Below are 26,263 nucleotides of genomic sequence, written 5' to 3' on the forward strand. Positions count from 1 at the left end.
CTTCTACTCTTTTTATATTTTTTTATTAAGAGCTTTGCCACAAATTGTTCCATTTTATCAAGTTCTTTTTGTGCATTTATTGAGATGATTACAAGGTCTTCTTGCTTGAATATGTTAATGTGGTTAATTACATTAATTGATTACCTAATGATAAGTCAATCTTGTATTCTTGGATATATTCCAAAATTATGATAGTGTATTTTGCTAGATTAAGTTAATATTTTCTTTAGAATTGCATGTGTGAGATTGGCCAATAATTTTTATAAATTGTACAGTCTTTTCTTGTTGTGATATCAAGGATATGCTAACTTAATTCAGAGTTGGAAAGTGTTGGCTCTTTTACAAATTCTATGTAAAAGTCAGTGAATCCTTAGAATTACTTTTGGAGTGTTTGCTGGAATGTATAAACAAAACCATCTGGGTCAATTATATCTTGCATAAACTATATTTAATTATCAATTGAATTTCTTTAATATTAAGAAGTCTATTCAGTTCAATTTTTTTAAGTTTTTCTTTCAAGGAATTTTATGTAAGCTACTAATTTTATTCTCATTAAACTCATCATGTTATTACCATTACATTTCATGCTCTATACCATGCAATATGTCCCTTTTTTTCATTCCAGATATTCTTTATTTGTAACTTTTATCTTGACTAATATTTCCAGAAGATTATCTGCTTTTCAGTATTTTCAAACAACCAATCTTAGGCTTTGTTAAATTTTTTTTTTTTTGAAAATTTTCAACTTTATGCGACATTGCAGTAATTTGTAATTTACATATAATTGTTGTCAATTGTTTTATCTATGTATGAAATTAATGTATATTCTTCAGTTGTTGGTTGCAATGTTAATTAAACATTTTATCTTTTATCTAAATGACCATTTACTGAGATATGTTAAAAATCCATTTACTGAGATATGTCAGCGAATTCTCATGGTACTTCAGTCATTTTTTTATTTCATATTTGAAGTTCTATTAATATATTCTAGTTAATGATTTTTTATAGTTTATTATAAGATAACATTTTATTATTATATAATCCCACCCCCCTTTTTTTAGCCTAAAATCGAACTATACAGAGGTGGAATATGGTCTCTTCAGACATGGAAAGACTCAAATCATTGGTTTCTTATGCATCTCATCTAAGGAAATGACTTGAGTATGTTTTTCAGCAAAATAGTGGAGTAATCCACCAACAAGAAAGCCATAGAATCTAAAAAATAATGGACTCATTCAATTAAACAATACAAGCAAGTCCTGGAATGAGATCTCTGTAATAAACCTAAAGTATAACCAGTTTGGATTGAGAGAGACAATGAAGGACTGGAAGTTGGGTAGCTGGAGAAAAAGAAAAAAGGCATTATAGTATATAATCTACATTTATGAATTTTAAAAGTAATATAATAACACAGGTAATAATACATAGGGGAAAAATTGGATGAGAAAAATTCTTCCCAGATAGGAAGTAAAATGGAAAACAGCAAAATTTAAGCACTTGATAAGAGAGACAGCATCTGTTGGACTGGATGCCCAGTGAAGAAAATTTATATTTCATGCTACCTGGACTAGTAGAGTGCTATATTTATTTGGTCATTAAAAACGCCTGTAGCATAGGGGTGAGGGGAGGGGAGACAAATGTTAACATTATTATTGTAAAAAATAAGCAGTCAGAAGATTATTAAATATGTAGAGGTATGTATATATTTTTGAAATTAAATAATTATAAATAGAATATTCTAAATACTGTAAATGTGAAAAATTGTGAAGAAAAAATTATATTTGCAAGCTCAATACTCATCATTCATATTGAGATCAATTGGTATTTTCTAAAGTTAATAAATCAATCAATACAGGTAGCAGTGTATTTTCTGGAATTATGACAATACACACTGACCTATGTAAAACTGATGAAATTACTCAAGAAATTCCATGTGTTTGTGGTCAGCCACTACATCTCATATTGAAGATAAGATTTGGACATTCAGTACTCTGTAAATAAAACTGTGAGTCACTTTGAAACTTCACCTGTGTTTTCCTTCTAAGACACACACACTTGTCAGAAACCTCACTCTTCAAAGAAAGACTTGATGGGCTAGCTAAATGCTGGCTGTGAGGGAACCAGTGTGGTCATATCAGTGTGGAAAAGACTGTTAGTTTGTTGTCAGTTCCAACCTAGAGTGTTTGATTGATATCTGGGTGACATATACCAGCTCTTGGACCAAGATGAACAATAAATTAACAAAACAAAACAAAAATCCTCAAAATTTAGGAACTGAATCATTCACCAAACAAAGGATAAGTAGAAAGCTAGTGAGTATGTTCTGGGATCATTGCCTGAGTCCAGAGGGTTTTTGACAGATTATTTATCTGACAGTCTTTGCTTGCCTGTGTATTTGTCTGGCACAAGAGTATAGCACCAATTGGGGCATGCTAGCTTTATGTCTCTTAATCTGAAGGCCCATGGTTTGCTAGTGAGTAGAATGGTGATAGTCTGAAGACAGTTTTCAGCTTACCTGGAAAAGCTAATTCTTTATGGTAATGTAAACCTATCAACCATTGACTGAGTAGAGCTGTGAGAGCCTACAACCAGATGAAGTCATTTAACTATCTTGGTGACCATCAGCATGACACAACATTTGATGGAAACCATATTAGTTACATTAAGGTATTCAATGTATTTTTAGAGCATGGTTTTCTTTGGTTTTAAGTATGTTATTATAAGTCACTTTACAACATCCAGCAATCCACTAACCTGCCTATTGCTCCTGTATTTCACAAGTGAATGTCTTCCTTAAAATAGCCATAATACATACTTTGCTCCTAGCCCCCAGGGAACAGCGTGTGTTAATTAAAATACAGACTATACAAATATCTGCTCATCTTAGTTTTCTGCATAAAAGAGATTGAAATTTGTTCCACCAAACAAGTAAAATCAACATGCTCAGAGGGTGCATTGCAGGTATATTAGCATTTCAGAGGCACAAGTGTCATAACTGGTTTAAACAAAGCTGCAATGTACATTTTAGAAAACTTCCAGGGAGAAAAATCAATTCTGTATTTGAGTTGAATTTAAATACATCCAGCACAATGTATCTGCATTCTGCATATCCCTACTGGGATTTCTACAAATTATTTGCAATGAAAGGCTTACTTAAATTTGTTTAGAGAGAGGCATATATTTGCCATTTTTCTTCAACTGAAAGGTCTGTTCTTAGAAATTTATGGAAATAACTTGTATCCTCAAAAGTGACTACTGTTGACCTTCTATTTTTCAGTTTTTACTTAGGTACAATTATGAAAATTTTAAGCTTTGATTATAAATTTATTCATTGTCTGTAGGAGATGGACTAAGTAAATTGGTACTGGCATGTATAGTCTAGTGTCAGATTAATCAATGGTAGTGAATATTAAGTGACGTATATATTGTTTCTGTAATTGACAAAAGATTTGTTTGTAAGGTAAATCTTCTAAGTTAAGGAATTGGTATTACTATTACTATTTAGTGCTTCAAAACTTATTTTTTAATCTTTTCCAAATCTTAGAATAAGGCATGATGATGGTGTGTTATCATTGTATTTGAAATACACAATGCACATGAAAGCCAATAAATTAAACTTTTATACTTAGAGTCATTCTCAGTTTAGAATCAACAAAATATAGTTTCTGAGTAAAAAATAAATTTATAGATTTGAACTTTGTTTCCTTTAAGCTGCAGTTTATTGCTCTAGCTTCCATGTAAAACATTCTTATTCATTATTTAAAATATAAAATATGACAAATTTATCTTACAAAATTAAAAAAAATTCAAGCAGTTACTCCAAATTATCAAACTATGAAGACCATCAGGGCTGTAGCATCACACAACTCCTGTTGGAATCATTCACATAGATGAAACTGAGAATGGAAACCCCTGCTGTGCAATAAGGGATGTAAATGGAGGTCCATGGTTCTGGGAAAAGCCCTGCAGCCTCCTTGAGGACTTGGAATGCTTTTCTTTTCTTTTGTGCCAAGTACACAAAGGAAAGTACTTGAAACTTCACCTCTTTTCTATGTGCTCAGAATCTTCCCCCTTCTCTCTCTCATTGACAGCACTTTGAGTAGTCTGAGTAGGTACTTTGTACTGAGCATCTACCGAAGGTGATTCGCCTTATCGTCCATCCTGTCCAGCTATCCTGTCCAAAGGAAGATACAGTACAGAGCCATTAAGAGGAACTACCCTCTCATTCTGTTAAAATGAAAGATGAGAACAATAAGAATTCTTCAAAGGCCCTGCTTGGAGCACGTCCATATGTCCAGATTTGCCATTATGACCAAATCTATAAGAAGAGCTTAGTTTGCAATGTAACACACAGCCATTTTCCACATTGGTTAGGCTAACGAGATGGGAACCATAGCCTGTCTGTTGGTTAAAAGATTAATCCCCAAGTAGTTTCAGGCCAATTCTAATAGATTTGTTACAATTTACTGATGGAATCATCTTCCAAAATACCTAACCACATTTGTAAAATGATAATAATTTAGTTTTTGCCTAATGTAGTGAGATGGAACTTATTAACTCATAGTGATCTTAGATCTTTTCTTGTTAATCTTGAATTTAGTTCCCCTGAAGAAATATACACACACATACCTGTATATACACATACACATATATGTAGTCTCAGAAATATTAGTCACGAAAAAATCTTTTATAAATTGCTTTTTGTGACAATGACCTTGGATCCTTTCAACTTCTGATACAATAATCAGCAGCTGAAGATGTCTCTACATCCTTTACTTTTATTTCTTCAATTTCCTTACAACTTCTTGCCATGTTCTATCTGTTGTTCCAACTGCATGTTTCCTTGTTATTTTTTTGTTAAATATCAATATACTTATGTTAAAAAGGTGTCAATGAACAACTTTTGGTAAAGAGTCTAATACTAGAAAACTTGGTGGGAAGAGGGCATAATACTCCATTTTAAGGAAATTTCCCTTAAAAATATATCTATACAGAATATATTTATGAGGGATCAGTAGTCACTCACAAAGAAAAGCCCTTTGACTGTGCCCTTTGTGCTTTTAAACACGCAGCAAATCAAAAATGCTTAAAAGAGAGATATTTAGAGATTTGAGAAATAAGTGGAAGCTGCAGTTTTAGGAAGGAAAATAACAACAAAATGAGACTCATTCCATTTTTCATCCCTAAAATAAAAAACAAGCTCGTGGAAAATTGACATTGACATCTAAAATGCTGGGCATTTAGAGACACAACTCTCATTGGCTGTGTATCAAAGATCTCTTTGAGATTACATCTAGCAGATTTTAAATTTATGAGAAAAACACAGCAAAATGTAGCATCCATCAGACGTGGTATGAACTACTAGCTTGAAGTAGTTCATATTTCATCACGCCACATTTCTGTCAATGATGTCACATCTTTGTTAAGCTAGATTTTCATTGATTGCTCTGATGAAAGGTGCACAGAAATCAATAGGAAATTGGAAATAAAGGTGATAGCATCCAAACAGATTCCAAATTTGAGAAGTTCCAGGAGCACAAGTTGACTTAGACTCCTAATGACTTGGCAATTGTGGTAATTTAAAAATAAAATAAAAATATTATTATTTTTTCATTTATGCATATATTTTTCCTAAAGGTTACTACATACTTAAGACATAAATTAAGTTGTTTGGACCTAACTATTCACAAGTAGAATAGTTAAACATTGCTTTTGACCAATTACGGAGACACAAAGCGTCCTGTGGATCAAGAAAGTTTGGGGATCTCTAAATCACACAATTTTGTTGTTTGACATTGTTCAATCATTTGTTGATTTTGCTTTAAGAATAATAATAAAAGACCAAGTGACTTTCTCAGAAGATTTTTGGGGTGTGTGTGTTTGTGTGTGTTTCTAATTCTTACCTATCAGTGAATTGAGGCAGAGTTTTCCTAATTAGGTAGTTGGGTACAACTCCTTTTTCTGGAGTGAGATTGGTGAGGCTGCTCCACAGTAAACATGGAATAAAAATTCTTTGGTAGGAAGACTGCAAATAACATGAATCAGGAGGTGTGAATGAAAAACCATTTCATGATGTTTGATGAAAAAAATTGATAGAACTGTTTGGTATCTCATTCCTACATCAATCTAAGAATGTCAAAATGTTCTTACCCTGGTTCTTATCACAAAGAATGTGAACATTTGCTTGAATCCTTGGGACAACATTGTCTAGCCAACTATCAGTTACCTGGCCCTCTAGTCTTGTCAACAATCTTCACTCTCCAATGTGTAACTCAAATTCCTATTCTTCCTAAGCCCTACTTAAATCCCCTAGATGCAATTAGTCAAGCCTTCCTTTCTGCACCCATCCATATCATTGTTTCTTATTGTTTATATGTACTTTCCCTAGGTTGTAAATTTCTTAGAAATAGGAATATTCTCAGGAAACCTTTGCCAAGTTGTTCTAATGAGCCTCCTACTTTTATGAATACTACAAACTTAATAGTTTTTATTCTCTTTTGGAAAACAAATATAATTAATAAATTATGATTGTTGCCCATTGAAGAACCTTAAACTTACGAGATGCATAGAAAATGACAGTAATTCTATAAAATCTGAGGGTAAGTGAATGTGGCCATGAGTAACTAAGATACTAACTGGCTTTGGTCACCCCCAGGGTGAAGAGGAATCAATATTCCAGCCCACTTGAAACCCACCTGTGGCACATCTATGTACTCAGCATATGAGTTGATAAGGTGAATTTTATCATGCTTTGGTTACACTAACATCATTGTATAAATTTCACAGAAGAAAACTCACAAGCATTTTAACAAATGTTAATACATGAGCTTGTAAAATTCCTGTAAGATCTGTCCTGATACAATTGAACTTGATGTTTAATGTTGTTATTAAAGAACTATGCAGATCTTGACATTAAAACCATTTCTCCCTGGGAACTCTGCCCACCAGGGAATCTTCTGAGGTGGAGTGATTGAATGTTAGTCTTTTGAGATTCCATTACTATGATCGTTTCTCATTATGCGGTATTTGCTGGACTAATCTGTAGTACAGACCAGGTAAACAGGTAAACAGACCTGTCCAGGGTAAGGAGTATAGGAAGTCATGAGACTGTGGTGGCATGGATCATATCATGTTTAAAATATTCTTGTGGCTGCCCATAACATTCAGAATAAAATACAAAATCTTCACATGGCTTCCTTGGTTGCATGCTATGTATTGCTAATTCCTCTAACCTCATTCAATCACTCTGCAAATATTCATTGAGTATTCCAAACATTTGACATACATATGTGAGCAAAATTAAGATCCTTGCCCTCATGGTCTTAACATCTAAATGCAAGGAGAAAATAAGACAAACTATAAAATAAGTATGTATAGTAAATAGAATGATAGAGGTAATCAGGCTATGGAAAACAATAAGCAACTGGGGAGAAGAAACTGGATTAAGAGAATCAGCAGGAAGGCATCAGCAGTTCTTTTCTGTAGAGAACCAGATAGTATTTTAGGCTTTGCAGGCCATATAATCTCTATTGTAACTACTCAACTCTGAGAAGACAGCTATAGACAATACATTAATAAATGGATATGGCTGTGCACCAGTAAAACTTTATTTACAAAAATGAGCAGCTGGCATGATCTGGGCCAGGAGCTATAATTTGTGATTGGAATACAGTGTTGAATCCTCCCTGGGGAATGCTTCAATGAGAAGGTGAATTTGAGAAAGGACTTAAAAAGACTTTTTACATTTCTAGCATACACTTAGCACCTAGAGTTGTGTCTGACACACAGTAGACATTAAATAATTATTTGTTAAATGAATTAAGTGTACACTTGATGTATATTTGTTTAATCAATGAGAGCGAATGTCATTTCTAAAGAGTGCAGTCAACATTCAGTTACAGCAAATTACCATGAGAGATTGAGGTATTTATTACCAGATTATATAAGCTTTCAAGAGAACCTAGAACTCCAAATTTTTATGTAAAACTCTCAAATAACTTTAATTTAAAAATAAAAACCCTTTTCATGTGAAACTCTATCTTTCTGCAAGCTAGTTTTCTGGGACTTCTACTATAAACATTCACAGACTAAACCAGTTGGTGTTTGTGAGTTTGTTTTCTACACTGTGCAGTGTAGAAACTGACATAGGTGGCTTGTTAAAGTCAATGGCTAGTTAGTAGCAGTACCAGGCACAAACTCACTTCTTCTGATCTACTAATTTTATTCTCTGCCTATAAGCACTACACATGTTAAAACCGTTTGTCCTGTAGGAGCAATATGCTCTCCTAAAGAAGTGTTCACAGGCTTCACATAGTCTTTTGAAACTATATTCATTTATGGAATATACATTTTTTTTATTTTTTTATATTTGAGACGGAATTTCGCTCTTGTTACCCAGGCTGGAGTGCAATGGCGCGATCTCGGCTCACTGCAACCTCCGCCTCCTGGGTTCAGGCAATTCTCCTGCCTCAGCCTCCTGAGTAGCTGGGATTACAGGCACGCACGACCATGCCCAGCTAATTTTTTGTATTTTTAGTAGAGATGGGGTTTCACCATGTTGACGAGGATGGTCTCGATCTCTTGACCTCGTGATCCACCCGCCTCAGCCTCCCAAAGTGCTGGGATTACAGGCGTGAGCCACCGCGCCCGGCCACATTTTATTTTTTTTAATCATATATTTTTCCTTAGCTTTTCTCCTGAGGAGTAATTGTCCCAAATCTTTGGGTCTGTCTGGCATAATTTTCAAGAAAAGTAAACGTCAGAAGGGATCACATTTCATTCAACAGTGTACCTCAGAGCACTGTGCCTAACTGATGGTAGATGTTTAATATATGATTTGCTTAATTGAATGAAATAAATATGTAGTGATTATGATATTTAGGAACTGGATGTAACTGAAATAATATTTCAGGCATGTGTTATTGGAAAAGCAATTTTACTCAAGCCATGAGTACTAAAAATCTAGTATTATCAACACAAATTAAATATATGGATAATTGTTGAATCTGTAATGAATCAAAAACTTGAATGACCTAAGGGTCCCAACTCCGAATATGCTATATAATACTAATTGCAGATAATATTTATTGTACTTTTGACATGTGATGAATATTAAGCATTTTATAATTATTATTAGTGTCTAACTTTAAAGAAACATAATTTTATTATCTTCATTTTGTAGGTCAAACAACTGAGGCACAGAGAAGTTACATTCCTCGTCCAGGGTCACACAAGGCAATAAAGGGCCTAGCCATGGTTCGATTTCCAAAGCAGCCTCTCTTAAACTACTAAGAAGACTATTGATGCTTTAGCTAAAGTGAACTTTTGAAAGTACAACTCTGGGAATTGTTTCCTCAATTATACTAACAATAAACTATTCTCTTGTCACTTTCTTTTTTATTTTAAAATTATAGTACCATTGGACACAATCAGCTGGCTGGAGGGCGTACCTAGATGTGAAATGGTTAATAGAGGTCACAGTGTAAATGAAAACATCCTTTAATCTGCTCCTTGGGTCACATTTCCAACATTTCCGTTTTCTTCCTTCTCTCACATCATTTACATATCAGTGTTTACATGATTACAGTGGTTTGTTTGTTCTAATATTATTTGAGCCCTAAATGCTCCCTAAAAGCTACTCTATGTCATTGTGACTGGTGCTGTTTCCTAGTATGGTTGATAGTGTGGAGGGGTAAGATTTCTTTTTTTCTGTCAGTGATAGCAGCTGTCAACCCCTAAAACACTGACAAAAATTGATATTAACACTGTTTTTGTCAAAGCAAGGACAAGGCACTTCAGAAGTGAATAAATCTAGAACAGCCAACACTGCAGTCTCTTGAGCAGTTTATTTGTTATAAATACAAGTCAATACCACAAGATGGCACCTTTTTACTTTCAACACCTATGATTACAAACAATTATCTTCATAAAATGGTCTCAGCTTTTTAATGTGTTGTTTTAGATATTATTGAAACCTTATAAAAGCAAGACTTTCTACAAACAGGATTGGTGCTCGATGTGTATTAAATGAGGTCAGATAATTAAATTCAAAAAAAGGATTTATAAATATTCAGATAAGAAAATTGAAATTACAAAAGCAGAGTTTGTCATCATTAAACTGAATTACAACTGTGTGTGGTTAATGCTATATCTACATGGCTAAGTTTTTGTTAAAATACAGTTTTAGTAACCAAATAATATACCTCATTCTCCAATTTAGCCACCTATTTCATTTGTACACATTCAGTACACATTCAGTACACATTCCCTTCAAAAATAACCTAGCTTTCATTTAGTCAAGCAATTACACACAGTCTGTTATTTTCAGTAGCTGCAACCCATGAAGTGCCATCATCCCCTGGCTAGAAAACAAAATACAATATTTAAAGGTTAAAAACTCAGAGAAGTTTTGAAATGGTAATCCATTCTCTCTGTGTTCATGAAAATAGGCAATCCAATTTGAAAGTCTTTAAACCAATGTAAACTCTAGAAAACTCAGTGTGGAAGTATGGGAAGAATAAAGACTTTGCACTAATATAGTGCGTAACAATGCAGTGTCAGACTCATCATTTACAATAAATGCCTTGATTGGACTTTCCTCTGGATTGTCATTATGCTGCTGAAGATCAAGTTTACAAGTCTGTGGGAATTCCATCATGTTTTCTTCCTCCCAGTTCCAAACAGGAAGAGAAGGGTTTTCAGATCCCTTGGGAAAACCAAAAAATAAAACACTCACACCCACAAACAACTTGAAAACAAAATGGCAGACCTAATAATCCTTGACTCCATGTCCAAATGAAGTAGAGGCAATATTACTTTTGCAATATTTGTATTCTGCCCAATATATCACATCACGAGATTCCTCAAAAAACTGAGAAGTCTGAGAGCTACAAAAGAGAAAGCAGTTAAGGCAGTTGATGTCTACATTTGGATTTCTTTTTCAGGTTACATGTCTAAGTCTCCATCATAGGCTAAGGTCAGAGGCTTCTGTTGGGGAGGTGTGCTTTGATGTGATTTTGGCTTCTTGCTGCAAAGGGAAAAAAATTCCTCAGATAAAGTAAGTTCATAGAGCTCCGTTTCATCTGCCAAAGACAATTTTGAAGTATAGAAATTCAAGTGGTGAAATGACAAAAAGATTCATTTTTCTGGATGTGCGGGTTTCCTTTTGTGAATACTGAATACTTTCACCTTCTGTTAAGAAGTCATCATCTTACACAATCTTAAAATTGGTTTAGTGGAATGAAGGAACTTAGTAGAAGGGCTGTTCTCCTTTTATGTTCTCATTGATACACAACAACAGGGATGTCTGCTACTCACTAGTTTTTAAACTACTATGAGCTTCACATCACAGATGCTCAACATAATAAGTGGCTGGAGCAGCCACGCCTCACCCTGGTCTTGTTTTTAAGTAAACACACTTCTACCTTGACCTGGAACCTGACATTTAGCTGCCAAGATGCCAGTGTGTCAAGAAAATTTCACCAATTCTACTCCGTGCAAAGCCATTCTCACCTGGTCTCTGCTTTACTTGAAGTCCACAACTTCTCCAGGTCAGTAAAGGCTGCTTTTCCTTCTCATGGAAAGGAAAGCTTAAGTTGAAGAACATTTCCAAATCATACAGCGATGCCCCAGACGTGGGGCAGAACACCCTGCAGTACACTTCTTGTTTCTTGGTATGGGCAAATCTCAACTTGTATTTATAAATGCTTGTAACCTTTAATCTTGCCACTCACTTCTCTCACCTCCACCACACTTGCCCTCCCTCCTCAGGGCCTTTGCCTCACCCTGCCTACACAGCCTGGCTTCATCTCTCTCCGTCTCCAACCTTCCATGCTTTTATTTTGTATTAGCATCTATTGCTTATTGGATACATACTAAGTGCCAAGCTCTGTGCTGAACACTTTACACAAAATCTCTCAAAACATCACAGAGCAACCCTGCAAGGGAGACATTAGGATTATTGCTGCTTTACAGAGAAGGACTACCGAGGTTGCTTACCTCCCCTCAGGTCACTAAGTGAGTGGCAGAGCCTGCATTCTAAACAAATCTAACACACAGACCTGAGCTTTTAACCTTTACACCACACTCTCTGTATGTATATGGCATTCATTTGGCACTTGGAGAAAAATGACTTTTTTTTTGTCTGCACATATGAATTATTTTTTATATTCTGAGTATATCTAATTTAAAAACAAAGATTTTAATCTGCACAATTCAGTGGCATTTGGCACAGTCACAGCATGTGTACCATCACCATTATCTAGCTCCAGAACATTTTCATCATGCCAAAAGGCAACTCTGCTCCCCTCCAAGCAATCCCTCCCCCATTTCCCCCTCCTCTCAGCCCCTGGCAACCACTCATCAATTAACTCCCTGCCCTGATGGATTTTGATATCTCATATAAATGGAATCATACTGTATGTGGCCTTTTGTGTCTGGCTTCTTTCACTTAATGGCTAAAATGGAGAATTTTATGTTATGTGAATTTTACTGCAATAAAAAATTGATAAAATTAAAGTGGCTGCAGGGAGAAACTCCTAGTTTAAATTGCACAAGTTTTAATTTAAGGAATAAAATTAATTTTTTGATTGATGTTTGAAGCAAATCATAGAAGTTAAAGAAATAAATTAAAAATGGTTTTGACAGAACCCCTAAAAGAAACCACAGATTCTCCCAGTGCCCCTCATCCTGGCACCTGGCATGCAGCAGGTGCTCATTGAGGATATACTGAGTGCTGGGCAGGGATGGCTGCAGGCAAACAACTTCCAGCCAGAGAAGCTGCGGAGACCCAAAAACACGATTCAGAATTTTCTCCAGAGGGAGCCTTCGCCTTCAATTTTCTGCTTTCCAGGTCCTCTCCAATGCTCAAAATGGTATTGTATAATTATCTGAATAACATCCAATTTAACTTTATCTGTACTCATGTATAAGTATGTTCCAGTGACTCTGGACTGATGGGCCCAGGCTCTGGCATGAACCCCACTTGAAACGGAGTCATGGGCATACTACTCCGTGGCATTTAAAGGTGCTAAGAAATCACACACACACCAGAGATTGAGGCAATCTGAATGTGACTGTAAATCCACCCTGGTGGTGGTGGTGGTGGTGGTGGTGGGTTGTCTTAATGGCAAAAAAGAGTACAAGGAAGTTCATCTGAAATTATAGCAGGAGTCTTCTCCCTCCCACCTCCCTCGGTTTTCTTTTTTGTGGGGGAAGGGAGCAAAGAAGAAGAGAGGGGTAAGAAATCTAGGTGCTTCCCAAACAGAGATTTTGATAGTCTGCCTTTAATTGGAATTTGCTAAAGGCCACTCACAAAGAGAAATTAGAGAATCTCGAGCACCAGGGAGTTGAGAATAGGAAGCCAGGAGAAAGGCTAAAGGTGGTCATATTTCTGTAAAGAGACAATACTACTACCCGGGAGACAAGTCAGCTTGGCCAGCCTCTGTGATCCAGGCTTAGAATATTCTACTCAAAATTTACACAAATATGCTTATACCACTTACCAAGTTTGGAATCACAGACACCGTGGCCACCTCTGAAGGAAAGTGGGGGCTACTAATAGGTATGCCTTTGGTCCTTTGTGGGCCATGGAGAGTGCTGGGGATTATTGGGATTAGGACCGCATTTATTATGCGTCTTTTCATATTGTGCAACCTCCCAATTGCCAGATACTAAAATCACAACTATGAATGCATGAGATCTGAGAAGTTTTATGGCTTAGAACAGATCAGCCTCCTGTCAAATGTTAATCTCTGGACCACTGAAGATGGTAGTACTTTGCTGCATAGCAGGGGCTTTGCAAGGCTTTCTGGCTGGTAAAAAAGAATCCCAGAAGGAGAAGCTGAGGGGCAAGACTGCACTCAGCAAGGCCAATATTGAGGAGGCCAGGAAGCAGGAGGCTTGTCTTTAGAGCCTCTAGTTTGCTTTCCTTTCTCCCTATACTATCCACTTTTTCCTTTAGAAGTAAGTTTATTTCTTATTTTTTTTCTCCTCCACTCTGGTTTCAGAAAAGGTATGATCACCTCCCTCCCTCACTAAATCAGGACCCATAAATGCCTGGCACATAGGCCACCAACACCACCAGTCATCCTGTGCCCAGGTGGACATCTCTAATCCATCACTCTACTCTCTCCTGTTGAGCTGAGGTGTAGCCTCATCATTCTTCCTAATGGAGCACTCTTGACAGCCACGGCCACATTTAGAGTTGGCATAAAGCATAAAACCATTTTGCCATCCTGGCTGTGAAAGATCACAGGCAGACACATTTTGAAGCGACCTCTTTTGGGTCATTTGCATTTTAGCAAAGGATAAAAATGCATTAAGCCAGAAAAGTGAGCTCATTGTGGACTGACAAGCAAGTCTCTGGCACCTCCCAGCAAGGACTCATTCTCAGGCCAGGAGAGATTAACTAGTTTGATGAAAGCAGCAAACCATCTTTTGTTTTGGCAGCCACTTGTGAGAGGCAAGCCTTTGGAGGTACAAGCACCACTCAAACTTAGGAAGAATGAGAGTGCATTACAGAACCGTATTGGGCAAGGCAGAATGGACGTCATTATCTGGCGTAACTTCCAGGTGCTACATCTCGGTTAACAGCGAGCTCATCCAGTGGTCATCTCCATTAAATTGCCTCATGGATATTTACTGCCAGGGGATTAGGGGCATCAATAATATTTCTGAAACTCCAAACACTAATGGTAGATGTTCGAAGGCTAGTATTTGAAAGAAGTAGTCTTTAAGAAGACTATTTTTTTGATATTTTCTCAGAAGCATTTTCAAGTTTTATTATAAATTGCTTTCATCTGAAGTATACACCAAAGACCTGGCATATTATAGCAGTTCTCTTGTCCTAAGGCTTCTATTTTTGGCAAAAGTATAAAATCTCTAAAACTGTCATCCTCTAACTCTTCTGCAATCCATTTAATAGAATTAGATGCTGTGAAAATATCTCTTTGAGTTTCTTTAGGCGACTCATATGTAACAGTAAATGGTATGTGTTTTTATATCAATAGGTCTGTACCAGGTCTACAGCTTACTTTACCTGTGAAACAAGCAGCCTCTAGGAAATTTGGAAGCTATAGACATTATGTTGAGTCTAAAGAGTTTTGGGGATTACTCAAGGGAAAGAAACCACAAAGACTCAAGGACCAGCATGCACTCTAAGGGTAGGCAAACCTGGGGTTGATTCTACCATGCATGTGACCTCAGAAAAATTATATAACCTAAGGATCAATTACTTTTTAAAATAGGGATGGCAATAGCAACACATCCTTGGATTATTATGATTGAATAAGGCAATGTATGTAATGTTTGACATATTAGATTTTTTTCCTAGACTATTTTTCTAAAAATCACTGGCAATAAATTAATTTTTACTAATATACTCATTTACTCATCCATTTATTTATTTGCTCAATAAATCTTTACCAAACTCATGCTTTAAAACATTCCATAAAGCATAGTCATTACCTCTCCCCACCCAAACTCTCTGGAGTTTGACAGAGGAGGAAGATGTTTATATAAATAACTACAATATTAGCATGGGGTAAATACCACAGGAAAAGAGACATGAACAATTTATCCAAGACTGTTTAAAAAGAAAAATGTTGGTATTTGAGTTTGGGATGAATAAACAGGTAGAGTACCAATAGGTAGCAATGGGATACAAGGAGTAAGCCACAGAAGCAGAAAACCTCCTTGGGAAATTAGCAGGGCAGTACTCTAAGTGCCTGATATGGTCAGGCTTTGTGTCCTCACCCAAATCTCATCTTGAATTGCAAACCCCATAAACCCCATAAACCCCATGTGTCAAGGGAGAATTTGGGTAGAGGTACTTGAATCATGGCTTCCCCCCATGCTGCTCTCATGATAGTAAGTGAGTTCTCTCAAGATTTGATGGCTTTATAAGGGGCTCTTTCCCTACCCTCAGCACTCATTTCATACTGCCACCCTGTGAAGAAGGTGCCTGTTTCTCCTTTGCCTTTGGCCATGATTATAAGTTTCCTGAGGCCTCCCTAGCCATGCAGAACTGTGAGTCAATTGAATCTCTTTCCTATATAAATTACCCAGTCATGGCTATTTCTTCATAGCAGTATGACAGTGGACTAATATAGTACTCTAATGTAAAATTATTCCTCCTAAAAATTATCTTTAAGAAAGAGGCTATAGTCATATTCAATGACTATAAAATCTTTTATATAATGAGGGGCTACATTTGTTAAACAAATAACTTTTTAAAAAAATGAAAATAAGGGCCGGGCGTGGTGGCTCAAGCCTGTAATCCCAGCACTTTGGGAGGCCGAGGCGGGTGGATCACGAGGTCAAGAGATCGAGACCATCCTGGTCAACATGGTGAAACCCCGTCTCTACTAATACAAAAAATTAGCTGGGCATGGTGGCGTGTGCCTGTAATCCCAGCTACTCAGGAGGCTGAGGCAGGAGAATTGCCTGAACCCAGGAGGCGGAGGTTGCAGTGAGCCGAGATCACGCCATTGCACTCCAGCCTGGGTAACAAGAGTGAAACTCCGTCTCAAAAAAAAAAAAAAAAAATGAAAATAATATACATACAGACAGAACAAGTCAAATGGTCATCTTCCCTAATATATGCAGATAGGCACTTGGATGCTAGGATAAAACCTCTGAAACAGCAGCATAAAGAGATCCAAAGAAATGCTATCTCAGACAACTTAGGTGAAAATGAATAAACCTGATACTGAAGCAAACTGTGAAAAGAAAGACTAAAGCAGTGATAAGAGTGACTCATCTGAAAGATAGATGGAGACATTGAATAAAACTGTGTTATGAATATAAAATTAGAGAAAATGAACATTGTATATAATGAAATATTGTATTTATATATGTACAAGATAATAAATGGAACTGTATAATTTGTGAATTGATCAAATATTAGCATAGACAATTTATTATCTAAATCCAAAAGTTTATTTAAAAAGTCAATTTTTTTTCTTTTGGTTTTTTAATTTTTCATAGTTAGAAAATGAAGAATTAAATGTGTTTGGACCTAGACAACACACCAGCCTGTATAGGGAATTAGTAGAAGATAGTTTTGAAAGAGCTGTTTGGGCTCCAGCTGTGGAAGACTTTAGTCAACTGGTGAGGCAGCCAAAACATGACTTTAGTTTTGTTATCGGTGGGAAGCCAGAGCTCATGTGTGAGTAGGAGAGGTCTGATCCCTGGAGCTAAGCTTCAGAAAGATGAATCTGGCTGTAGAATGCAGATGGGAGACTGTGTAACAAGCCCAAATATGAGTGCTACTTCCAGAGGGACACTATTAAAGGCAGGCATTGGGGATGAAGAAAACAGCTATGAAAAATAATGTGCATGAATATTTATGTATTTTGGCTACTGAAAAGTAAAGAGAAATTTTATTGATATTTTATATAAAAGCTATGAAAAATAACATGCATAAATATATAATTTGGCTACTGAAAAGAGACATTTTATTGATATTTTATATTTAAAAATTCACCACAAAGCAATATATTGATGTAGCAAAACTGCACTTCTACCTCATGAATATATATATAAAAATTCTCTAGAAATTGGTTTGTTAACAGAATTCAATGATGTATCTAATTAATTCCTAGAGCCTAGAGTCATGCAGAAAGGGGCCTTAATAAATATTTGTTGTCAAAGGAATAGATTATGGTTAACACATTTTTAGGTAGAAGGGAATGGAGAAAAATCAAAAGGCAAAATGTATGTGTTACTACATGTTAATTTTTAATCTTTTTAATATTTAAGGGAAAAGGGAACCGTTGAATCTGGATTTGGGGATGTGGCTACTAACAGCTAGAATTCATGTAAGCTTTTATAGACTGATACACTATCTAATTACCTTACACTGTGTTAGCCTATTGATTGCTTTGAAAGCAGTTTCCTGTCGGTCAAACCTACATGTCTTGTGCTGCAATTTAAGAAATTTCCCCCTTGTTTTAATCTTTTCTGGTGGTGAACGCTTCTTATTCTTCTAAACCTCATGCAAAGCTTTCAAATTCACATTTGCTCATTTAGAGTAGATGTAGACAATACTAACCAAACTTATCAATTTGAATTAAAAAAAAGTAAAAAAAAATTTGATTCTAGAATGAATGACCAACTGAAGATGACACTTTTCACTACAACAACGGGGAAATGTTAGTTGGATAGAAATCTAATTTCTAGGGATTCAATTTCTATCACCATAGGTGGCAGAAAGAATTAAAGTCATCTTGTTCTTTACTGACTTTCACTGACCAAGACCAAAGATTTAAAAATCCGTGTAGCCTTGGAAACACAATTTGAGGCTAAATAGACAACGGCTAAATTTGAATCAAGATTAAAACTTGGGCAAAAATCCTCAGAAAAATAGTCTCTGAGACAGATGATGAATATAAATATCTTTATTAGGAGAAAAAAGTGAAGTAACACTTTGATCTCATGAAAATAAAAAAATACATTGAAACTTCTGCTCAGAAAGCTGATAAAATATTCTCAGCACACTTGAAAACATTAAAATCTACAGTTGATCCTTGAACAACACAGGTTTGAACTGCATCAACTTATATGCAGATTTTCTTCCCCCTCTGCCACCCCGAGACAACAAGGCTAACCCCTCTTTCTTCCTCCTCCTCCTTAGCCTAGTTAGTATGAAGATGATGAGGATGAAGACCTTCATGATAATCCATAACTACTTGGTGAATAGTAAATATATTTTCCATTTTTTATGATTTTCTTAATTATATTTTCTTTTCTCTAGCTTACCTGATTGTAAGAATACAGTATATAATTCACATAGAATAGAAAATATGTGTTATTTGACTATGTTATTGGTAGAGCTTCTGGTCAAAAGTGGGCCATTAGTAGTCAAGTTTTGCAGGAGTCAGAAATTATATTTGAATTTTCAACTGCATGGGAAAGTAGGCACCCCTAATCCTCATATTGTTCAAGAGCTAAGTGCATTTAATTCTGTCTGGTTTCAAGAGCAGTTCACCAACTAACATATATTCTGTATGATAAACTAGTCATTATTTTCTGAGAACAATAAATTCTCAGGAACTAGTCACTTTACAAAATGGTTTTTTTTGGAATTGACCATCAATTAAATTTTGTCCCATAGCTGGTCAATATAGTAAAACAACTTGCTCTAATATTTAAAATGTGCTTACAGGTTGTTTGAACCAACTGATCAGTTTAACCTAACCATTCAATATTTAAGAACTAAAATTATCTACAGTAATTTTCTTAACCTTGACCACAGATTAGAATTACCTGAGAAGCTACTAAACACCCAGATGACCTGGCCACACCCAGGACTAATTAAATCAGAATCTCTGGGGAGTGGGATCAAGCCTGATTCCCTAGGAGACACCAGTGAATTGTCAAGCCTGCAAACTACTGATCTAAATCAAAACACCAAAATGGAAAAGTCCTGACCATTGATTTTCATGTTATTCAAATACCAAATTTAAAAAATATTATCTCAAATAAGAACAAAAAAGATAATGATTCCCTGTTTCAACTACTCAGCCATTCTACTGTTGAAGATTATTTGTGGCCTCAAGAATCCTGTTATACTGGTCAATGATCCTGACATACTTTTTTTATACTTTTAAGTATAACATGAAATCTCTAAAAATATGAATATATACTTTTTACTAATTAGTACTTACCAAACAAGGTAGGAAGTAAATACTAGGAAAATCATGATAAGAAAAGCGCCACCTGAAACGCCATAGACCCAAATTTTTACTCGGCCATCTGTTTAAAATAGAGATAACATAAGAAGCTTAGCATACAGAGGTCTCCAGCATTGGAGAGACAGGGCAACATTAGATCTGACAACCCCAAGCTGACCGTTAGTTCTGTACTTGAACACCAGCACCTTAGCCAACTGTGCACTCAACTGTAGAAGTTAGTAATGTTCTTGCATACTCTGTAAATTGTCAGGTAGAATCGGGAATTAAAAAGATTCTCTCTTAGAACATCACGAGAATATGGGTTTCTTACCAGAAATTATGTCTGTGAAAAAAACTTGAAAATGTTATTATATGGAGCCATTTTTAATGGACTTTTACAAATAAACAGTTTGCATTATTGTTGATTTTTAGCAAATTAACTCTCAAAAACATTAGGTTGTAACTTCATGGCACCAAAATGTTTATTTTGCTGAATGTTTTACTTTTCATCTGAATTCCGAGACACTCATAAGTCATAAGCATAAGTGGAAATACTCATAGGTAACAGCTCTCAAATGAGGGAAAAAAAAAGTGAAAATGTAAAATATAAGATAGTCAATCAAATTTTTTCATAATACCAAACAAACACCAGCAATCAATATTTTATAAAATCCAGTCAATTTGTAGGCTAGCTTGAATTTAAAGTGCTTACAGCCATATCAATAGCAAAACTATGGCAAAATATTTGACAATATAAAAAGAAAAAAGAAAATTATAACTAAGTGACAACCTTGCATGGAAAGAAAACTACTATGACAATTTTTAGTGGTTCTACTTCCAGAATAATGTTAGGCAAACAAAAACCACATGACCAAACAAGTCAATCAATTCACCAAATTACTGTAAAATTATGACCATGTGTCTACAAGTACACATTATTTTGGATCTGGTATCTACTACAGTTAACAAAAGGAATTAACTATATATTTTAATCTATTCTGTTACTTTTATTCCATATAAGATATAAGCTTGAGTATATATACATATATATATATAAAAACACAAATATATATATATGTTTTTTTCTACATATGATAGAAACTTGAGTTGTTTCTGTCACTCTAATTTTTTTTTTTTGCTTGATTTTATGTGGGCATATAGCTAAGTAAACTTAGACTTGGACTGACAAAGGCAATGCCTCAGCATCCCAAAGGACCTGCATTTAGTTCTGAAAGAAACACACAGAGATTCATTATACTACACGAATGCAATTAACTACAGGTCCAAAATACACATAACAGTGTCTTATTCAAAAAAGCTTCTATGGGAGGAAAAACAATCAAAATCTATTGTAAACAACACTTGTTTTGAATAAAATTGCAATTACTTTCAATTATATTACAACTACCTATTATAGTTTTTGCTTATAGGACACTTTCAAGCCTCAATCAGATTTTAGAATAAGGTTCAATGTAGTAATGGTATTTTTCTATGGTCATAAAAGTTTTACCAAAGCTTTGATTCAAATCTCTTTGAAACACTAATGATGAAATGGCCTATTCTGAGTTTTTACATTGCTCGAAAAACAAAAAACTCTTTCCTGAGTGAGAATGCTCCTTATAGCTTATAATCCATAACACCTCCTGGATTGGTGCATTGGGAGGATCCAGTGTTTTTAAATCCCCAGTTTAGAGGTATGTGATGGTACAAAACCTTTAAGTCATGTTACTTTAAAAAAGTATTAATATATTCTATAAGGACATAAAAGATAGGCTAAAACTTATTTTAAAAATTACACAGTGAAAAATAAGTCTTCCCATCACCCTCTCAATTCTCTATCCAGTAGCTATCACGGTGTACCAGTTTCCTGGTGAATTTTTCTAGTTTTTCTCTGCATATGCAAGCAGCTGAGCACACACATATCAATTTATGCACTTCTTAAAAAGACACAAATGGTGCACATCATGCACTTTGATTTTTACTTTTTCTTTCACTAAACAATGTAGGTTGAAAGCATTGTTTTCAACTAATTTTCATATTAGTTCATAAAAGAAGGTCTACCTCTTATTAGTATCCCTGTGATACACCATGACACAGTATCATGCCACTGCACTCCAGCCTGGGCAAGAGTGAGACCCTCTCACAAAAAAAAAAAAAAAAAGATATTTTCAAAGGATATTATTCTGTTACTTAACTCATTGTCTCTTAGACTGGGGTTGAGAGACTTACCTCTCAACCATTCCTGAATTACTGTACACTTAAAGAAACTCATGCATCATGCGATATTCAAATCTGGGAAACCCTGAACTATACCATATTGCCTATTTCTTCTCTCTTCTTTTTCCCCTTCCCTCCATTCTTTCCATCATGAGAAGTGGTCAAAATACAGACCTCCCATGAGAAAATTTTCATTTATTACTCACAACAGAAACTCACCCGGATCAAGTGGTTGAAGAGACCATCCTTTAAAAATGTCATGTATTTTTGAATTCACAGGTCTGTTTTTCCCAGAAAGGTTCTTCACATCAGCTTTTTTGTCCTCTGAGCCTGGTACTTTCATGCAGTAATCCAGGAAACCATTTGATCTCATTATCTCTGTGTAGCCCTTCTCACAACCACAGACTCCACCCTACAGCGTAAAGAATATTTTTATGGTTACACAGTGAGTTGAGCAGATGAATGAATAACAATATACATGTTAAAATCACTTAACATTTGCACTATACATCATGGCAATTTAGAGTTTTGGGAAACTGGACCTGCCAATGAGATGAAAATCAAATACATAGTTTGTCTTTTTGAATTCCAAAGTCAGCTCTTAAATAAAATGCTAGGTTTTTGAACTGTGTTCACAATTCTGACACCTTCCAAATATTAAACCATAGTTCTTTGTGAATAAAGTTATTTAACTAAGTCTTTTCCTTGCTGTCTCTATTTTTTTTTTTTTTTTTGAGACAGAGTTTCGCTTTGTCACCGAGGCTGGAGTGAGTGCAATGGCAGGATCTCAGCTCACTGCAACCTCCGCCTCCCAGGTTCAAGCAATTCTTCTGTCTCAGCCTCCTGAGTAACTGGGAATTACAGGCACCCACCACCATGCCCAGCTCATTTTGTATTATTATTGTTTTTTAATAGAGGCGGGGTTTCACCATGTTGGCCAGGCTGGTCTTGAACTCCTGATCTCAGGTAACCCGCCTGACTTGGCTTCCCAAAGTGCTGGGATTATAGGCATGAGCCACTGCGCCAAGCCATCTTTTCCTCTCTTTTGGAGATATTTATGGCATTTAACCAAATTATCTTCAACTCTTATCCCCATTTGTTTCAGATCCTTGCCTACTTGCTTCAGCCCACCCTTCCTACTGAGCAGCAAAGCAACAGGGATTATGTACATATCTTCTTTGAATTAAGTGCTCTTGCTACCCCAGCTGCAAAATCCCTCCATTACCTTTTACCATTGACCACTAACTATTAGAGTATGCTCAACCTTCCTAGCTGGAAAAACATAGCAGGGAAGGAGAAGGGTCCCCCACCAGGAATGTTAGGCAAGGCAACCATCAGATGATGGTTAGGCAGCTGTTAAACTGTCTCTCTAAAACAGTACTTGGTTGCAGCCAGCACTAGGGAAAGGCAGTCTCCCAAAAGATAGAAAACACCTAAAGCTGGTGATAAGCAGCTTCCTGATAAAATCTCAGGAGTTGGGCAAATGAGCTCAACTGTTTTCACTAAGAGGCAAAATGGTACAGTTTAACTTGTATACGACCTTCCTCTAGAAACACGTAACTTGTAAGGGAAAAATGCCTCAAGTGAGCATGTGCACAACTTCAGTAAACACACTGTGCACGAGACCCCTTCCAAGTCCTGGCAGGCCACTGTTTATTGGATGGCCCACCCTAAGGGAAGAATTCAGGGAGAGGGGACACAACGTTCACCCCTGATGCTGGAAGCATGCCAACATATAAAACCCAAATCAAAGATCAAAGAAGGCACTTGGATCTTTCAAGTTGCCCACTTGGCTTTCTTCCAAGTGTACTTCCTTTCATTCCTGTTCTGAAACTTTTTAATAAACTTTCACTCTTGTTCAAATACTTGCCTCAGCCTCTCACTTTGCCTTATCCTCTCAGATGAATTCTTTCCTCTGAGGAGGCAAGTCTCAAATTGTGGCAGACCTGTATGGATGCACTGCTGCTAACGTAACCAGATCAAACTACCTCTCTGCTCACAGGCTTACTTCTGCACTCAAGCGGGGCAGCCTTACACAGGGGATAAAAGACTTCACCAAAGGCACATGCTCAAGAGAAATACGCATATATCTATCTGAGTTACTCTTTCCTTGTAATAACTCGAGTGTCACCCCACATCACATCCCTAGCTGGCATTGTGACAATGGGTCCTTTATATTTGTCTGTGAATTCCTGGTCATTTTCAAGTACCATGAATGTCACTGAGAAGCAGATTATTGTGAGACATGATAGATTAAAATTCCTATCTGTTTCTGGAAGTGAACCTGAAAATAATTGCACTTCCTCCAGGAAGTATACAGACAATAGAGAAGAGTGAAGGAGAATAAGCATAAGATTATGAATCTCTATGACTTTGCTCTTATGGCTTCTTACTAAAGCTATTTATCTAGCATTTTCTGAACAGACCTTAGCTTCACACAGCTACTCACGCCAATCCTCGTCAACCGGTTAACTTTATTTAGGTCATCAATTATTACAGAACATGTGATTTTGAGGAGAAATATATACTAAAAGTAAACAAGTCACCTCAATCTTCTACAAAATGAAAAAGGTAAGAAAAGCACATGTTTGGTTAACTGTCCATAGTTTAGATCAGGTTGCAGTCATATAATAAGAACACATAAATATGACATTTTCAGTTGGTTGTAATTGAAAGTATCACCAAATGATATCTTCATATCACAATGGAGAGATCTAATTAAGAAAATTTTTATAATCCCAGCCATTAAAGCCATATTCTTAAGATGCATCTCTATTTTTAGCGTGAGAGAAAAGTTTTAACCAGTCAGTTATATGTTCAAGAATTCAAGGAAAAAAAGTAATTTCTGTTTTATTAAAGAAGACATTCAGAGAGTTAGTATAAAGCTACACTTTCTACTTTTCAAACATCATTAACCCAAATGGAGTTCCTGAACTTCTCCTCCTCCTTACCTTCTATTCCCCTCTGCAAGCTTACCCACTGTCTTTTCTGTGGTAAAGAATTAAGCCATCTTGAATTGTAAGGCCAATAATAGGACTGAGTACTTGAATTATTTTTAATCAAATCATTTTTTAGAATGAGCATACTATGAGAAGAAATTTGTTTCTTTAAAAAATGTAGCATACTTTAAAAAATTATATATGCACTGCATACTATGAGTGCTCTTGATTAGAATATATTATATGTTTTACATTAATTCCTGAGGTGTGGTAGATGTGAGTTATAGGAGAAAAAGTACAAATAAATGTCTGTTTTGAAAAAAAAAATACATACATGACCCCCAACCCCACACATATTTTTTTCAATGATAGTCACATACTCAGCTTACTTAAACTAAAAATGTACTCACTCCACAGTAATCATAGTGTAATAAAATTTATATAATAACTATAGCAAATATGAACATTTGTAATATCTTTCAAAATAGGTGAGGTGTATATAAGGTTGAGAAGAGAAGACATAAGTCAACTGAAACACTTATTGGTAAATAGAGCTAATATAAATTAGATATTTGAAAGACAGATTTGGCTAAAGACAGATTTATAGAAAAAAAAAAAACTACTCTCCTTAATACATGGTCCTGCTGAGAAATTCTTTATAAGTGTGATTACTCCTGCAGATGCCTCTAGATGGTATTGTGGGCATGTGGAACTGTTGCTTGCGCTGCAGCAGACAGGAGAACATCTGATTGCAAGTGTAAAACACAACAATTAATGGACTTGTAGAAGACTCCAGCACATGACTCACCTGTGTACAGTAGGAGAAAGGCTTTCTGCAGGCTGGAATGCATTGCCGAATGGCAGCAGGGCGGGCTTGAGGGGAGCAGCCCCCTACAAAGGAAATTCCACCATCATTTGCAGATTTCTCTATAATAAACATTTCTAATTTTTTGGTAATTTTTAAACTGTGGCACTGGCCTCTTTGCAACAGTATTATTATTTTTGAAAAATCTATTTGCCAACATTATGGTCTAAGCCTATTTTATTGATTACTCTAAAATGAATTGTTTGAAATGGGAGGCTCTTCTAACAAAGGCTATTTGCAGTAGAGTTTTTATACTTGTTTAATGGTGACGTGATTCTATCATACAGCTATGCTGGAGTGCAGTCTGTAAGAATCAAAATCTGTAGAAGAATTGATAAAATCTAAATTTAAACTCAGGAGCAGAAAACACATCTGCTGGAACACTCATTCTACATATATACCACTCTAGCACCCAGCTAGGCACTAGCCGATTCCATCAACTCAGTAAATGCTAAAAGAATGCCATGAATGAATTCATAGGACTATGGCATCAAACACATTGGTAATATTTTTAAATGTAAATCAACTGAAATACATACACACAGAGTCACATACAAATACATATTCTT

The 26,263-nt window shown here is 35.8% G+C and overlaps 1 protein-coding gene across 1 annotated transcript in view; it reads right to left on the bottom strand.

Moving 5' to 3' along the window:
• Window positions 1-9,826: 9,826 nt before the first annotated feature.
• The window catches only part of THSD7B (thrombospondin type 1 domain containing 7B), a 1,057,843-nt gene continuing 1,041,406 nt past the window's right edge, over window positions 9,827-26,263 (bottom strand). Inside the window, exons 25-28 of the mRNA XM_064382803.1 lie at window positions 25,638-25,720; window positions 22,110-22,302; window positions 19,668-19,755; window positions 9,827-11,026 (exon numbers count right to left, since the gene is read on the bottom strand). Of these exons, the coding sequence (XP_064238873.1) occupies window positions 10,945-11,026; window positions 19,668-19,755; window positions 22,110-22,302; window positions 25,638-25,720 (446 nt within the window). The 3' untranslated portion in view covers window positions 9,827-10,944. The remainder of the gene's footprint in view (window positions 11,027-19,667; window positions 19,756-22,109; window positions 22,303-25,637; window positions 25,721-26,263) is intronic.

This window comes from Aotus nancymaae, unplaced genomic scaffold (genome assembly GCF_030222135.1).
Source record: "Aotus nancymaae isolate 86718 unplaced genomic scaffold, 86718_ANA_hifiasm-v0.15.2.pri h1tg000029l, whole genome shotgun sequence".
NCBI classification, from domain to species: domain Eukaryota; kingdom Metazoa; phylum Chordata; class Mammalia; order Primates; family Aotidae; genus Aotus; species Aotus nancymaae.